This window comes from Sphaeroforma arctica (assembly GCF_001186125.1).
Source record: "Sphaeroforma arctica JP610 unplaced genomic scaffold supercont1.362, whole genome shotgun sequence".
Classification (NCBI taxonomy): Eukaryota; class Ichthyosporea; order Ichthyophonida; genus Sphaeroforma; species Sphaeroforma arctica.
Genome location: NW_014040196.1, coordinates 7,834 through 11,137, shown reverse-complemented (window position 1 = coordinate 11,137; position 3,304 = coordinate 7,834). Strand labels below are relative to the sequence as shown.

At 37.5% G+C, this 3,304-nt stretch overlaps 1 protein-coding gene across 1 annotated transcript in view; it reads left to right on the top strand.

Moving 5' to 3' along the window:
• The window catches only part of SARC_05584 (hypothetical protein), a 3,636-nt gene extending 971 nt beyond the window's left edge, over positions 1-2,665 (top strand). The window contains exons 2-6 of the mRNA XM_014300542.1: positions 478-624; positions 872-968; positions 1,471-1,626; positions 1,892-2,019; positions 2,293-2,665. Of these exons, the coding sequence (XP_014156017.1) occupies positions 478-624; positions 872-968; positions 1,471-1,626; positions 1,892-2,019; positions 2,293-2,589 (825 nt within the window). The 3' untranslated portion in view covers positions 2,590-2,665. The remainder of the gene's footprint in view (positions 1-477; positions 625-871; positions 969-1,470; positions 1,627-1,891; positions 2,020-2,292) is intronic.
• Positions 2,666-3,304: the final 639 nt, after the last annotated feature.

The window sequence follows — 3,304 nt, the reverse complement described above, 5'->3', positions numbered from 1 at the left end:
GTAGTACGTACACGAACTTACTACTATAACGAACAAAACTAAAACTTAATATATATATATATATATATATATATATATATATATATGCATGCCTGTATGCATGTATGTACACGTATGCAAATGTATACATTACTGTACCCTAGCGTATATATATATATATAATTCATTTATACGTATTTGTGTGTGTCTATGTGTATGTGCGGAGTCTGATGTTGATGTATATATGTATGAATACATTGACATATTCATATAAAACGTCTGAATATATATACATATAGGTATACATATATGTATATGTATATGTATTCAGCTGTGTCTTTATTCAGCTGTGCGTGTAATAATAAGAGATTTGAGTCACTTGTGCATGCATTTCCAACACTCGCAATATTGAATGAGTAAGATGATAAATATCATCTTTGGAATCGTTAGCAGCTATATCTCATTGCGCTTGTACATCATCGAATTCTTGCTTGACAGATTATCGCCTCCCGCAATGAAAACTGGATAGTAGGAGATCTGTTCGGTGGAAGTCTGCCCCTGTCTACCGTACAAGTTGTACCAGCAAAGGCGGTAGCAGGCCTGTGGAATCTTTCCAAATACATTGGCGAGGAGAATTTATCTCAGGTATGTTTCATAACGTTGCTGCACTGCTCTCATACTTAATCGCTATCTGTGCGGCCGTACTTCGAAGGCCCTCGTACACGCGTTGTCTCTGAGATCGCATGTTCTGTCAGTATCACTGTCAAAACGTTTAGTGCATTGTATGTCTTCATGGCTTGGTTAATTTTCCGCTTGGTTCGTCTGTTCGATTAGTTCTTCGTTATTGTGGACATTAGAAGGCTTACTTTGCCCTCTATTTTATACTTTTCAGGGTATTGGAGCACTTGGAATGCCTGGCTCCACTGCGTACGGAGGTTTCATCGATGTGCTAGAGCCAAAGGAAGGCCAGACTGTCTTCGTGTCTGCTGGTAGGTGATCCCATACATCGCACAATGGCACTACTTTGAAGTGTTGCGTGTGAATTGTTGGCTTCTTGATGTCATTGTTGAGTTTAGGTAGTATGTGCATCTGTGGTGATATGTGTCGTACGGTTGCGCATGCGCGTTGGTGTTGCCTCTCGCGATCACTTATCAGCTTAGTCGTGTATTTCGATGGGGGTTGCCACTACTATAAATATACAACCCTGCCATGATTTATAAATCAATTGCTTGGGCCATTGAGTTGTCACCATGTGCTGTCCCAGTACGGTTAGATAGGTTCGTACACACTGCTTGCAGTTTGAGGTTATAAGGACGAATACAAACTGTATGAGTGCAGACTGATCACTACCACGGCACAGGGGCAAGGGGAGTGGAAATTCTCAGCCCATGTTGCCCGTGTCCACACGTACAGTCATACAATAGTTCATATCGGATGTTATCTGCTGTTGCCACACATTCATTTATACATCATTGATTATTGTTTGTGCAGCAAGTGGCGCCGTGGGTTCGATTGTTGGTCAAATCGCCAAGAACGTATACAAGTGCACAACCGTTGGATCGTGCGGTGGCCAGGCGAAGTGTGATCACATCAAATCCGATTTTGGCTACGACTATGCCATTGACTACAAATCAATCGATCAGTCAGGTTAGTATGTTTTAGTTTTTTGGATAGGTAGTGTACATGTAACCACTATAGCACTGGTGGCGTTTTCGCACAATTCTTACTGATATATATGGGTGTGATCTGTGTCCAGTGTTTAGTATTGCCTCGTAAACCAACCACGCATTCTCATGATTATTGTTATCTGCGACGCATCTGTGAAGTAGTGTTCGTGGCTTTTGCGCTTACTACTCACTCTCGTCGCAAATCTGTTCATTACCACTCGTTTACGATAAACAATCACTTACAGCTGCTGACAAAGGCGCTGCGGAGTTGAAGGCTAAACTAAAGGAGGCTGTGCCCAAAGGAATTGATATGTACTTTGAGAATGTAGGGGGTATCCATTTCGACGCTGCCATGAGTAGCCTCAGACCAAAGGTAAGCAATTGCTTCATGTATTTCCAGAGTGGATCGTATTTCTTTCAAATCAAACGACAGTGGAAACAGTAGTCGAACCAGTGCGCCGTGGCCGCGCTTTAACCGTTGATAAACGACCACAACGTCCATTCGTGGCACATTATCGCTATCATATTCGAAGTCATGATCAATGGCTGGGATGGTTTGCGCTGATGAACAGTGCTTGGCTATGTAAACCGTGCCTGTTTTCTCATCCTGCTTCTTTCTGGATATCACGTTTACTATCTCTCACAGGGTCGTGTAGCCGTATGTGGTGGTATTTCGGGATACAACGACAAAGAGGGACCCAAGCAAGTGTTGGACATCCTTAGTATGATCTACACCGCACAGCGTATTGAGGGATTCGTCTGCACTCCGTGGCTAACGGGACAGCAGGGCAATTTCTTGGGTGATATGTCCCAATGGATTAAAGAAGGGAAAGTCAAGGTTGAGGAAACCACATACAATGGAGTCGAGCAGTGGGCCACAGCGTTCAACAGTCTGTTCGAGAACACACACAGAAACAAAGGAAAGGTAGTTGTCAAAGTCTAATCGATATAAACATACGAATTCCGAGAAACTTAAAAGAGTAAAAAATAAACATAAAACCACTTGACAAACAACGATACTTATCCGAAAGTTTATAGTGCATTGATATTGGTCATTCCGCCGAATGCATATATCCCTTTTGGTCTGCATTAGGGTTATAAACACACATATATTTATATATATAGTATGTATATATGAATATATATTTATACTTCCATTCATAAATACTTTTCATGATTTGTATATATTTAAATATAAATTGAAACAAGTACTATATATATATATATGTAAATATATATACAGATATATATATGTATATATATATACAGATATAAATATGTATATATATATACAGAGTGTGTGTGTGTATGTGTGTATGTATATAAATATATACATCTATAAATATATTAAGATACATAGATATATCATGAATAGATATATACATATATGTCTATATATATATATATATATATATATATTTATATATATATATAATGTATATATGTATATATATATATATATATATATATATACATATACATATAAACATATATATATATAATCCATATATATATTTATATATGTATAGATATATATATATAGATGTAATTATACACTCAAATATATAACTACACAGATGCATACATTAAATATATATATATATATATATATATTCATATATATATCAACCTATACATACATAATATAAATGTATATA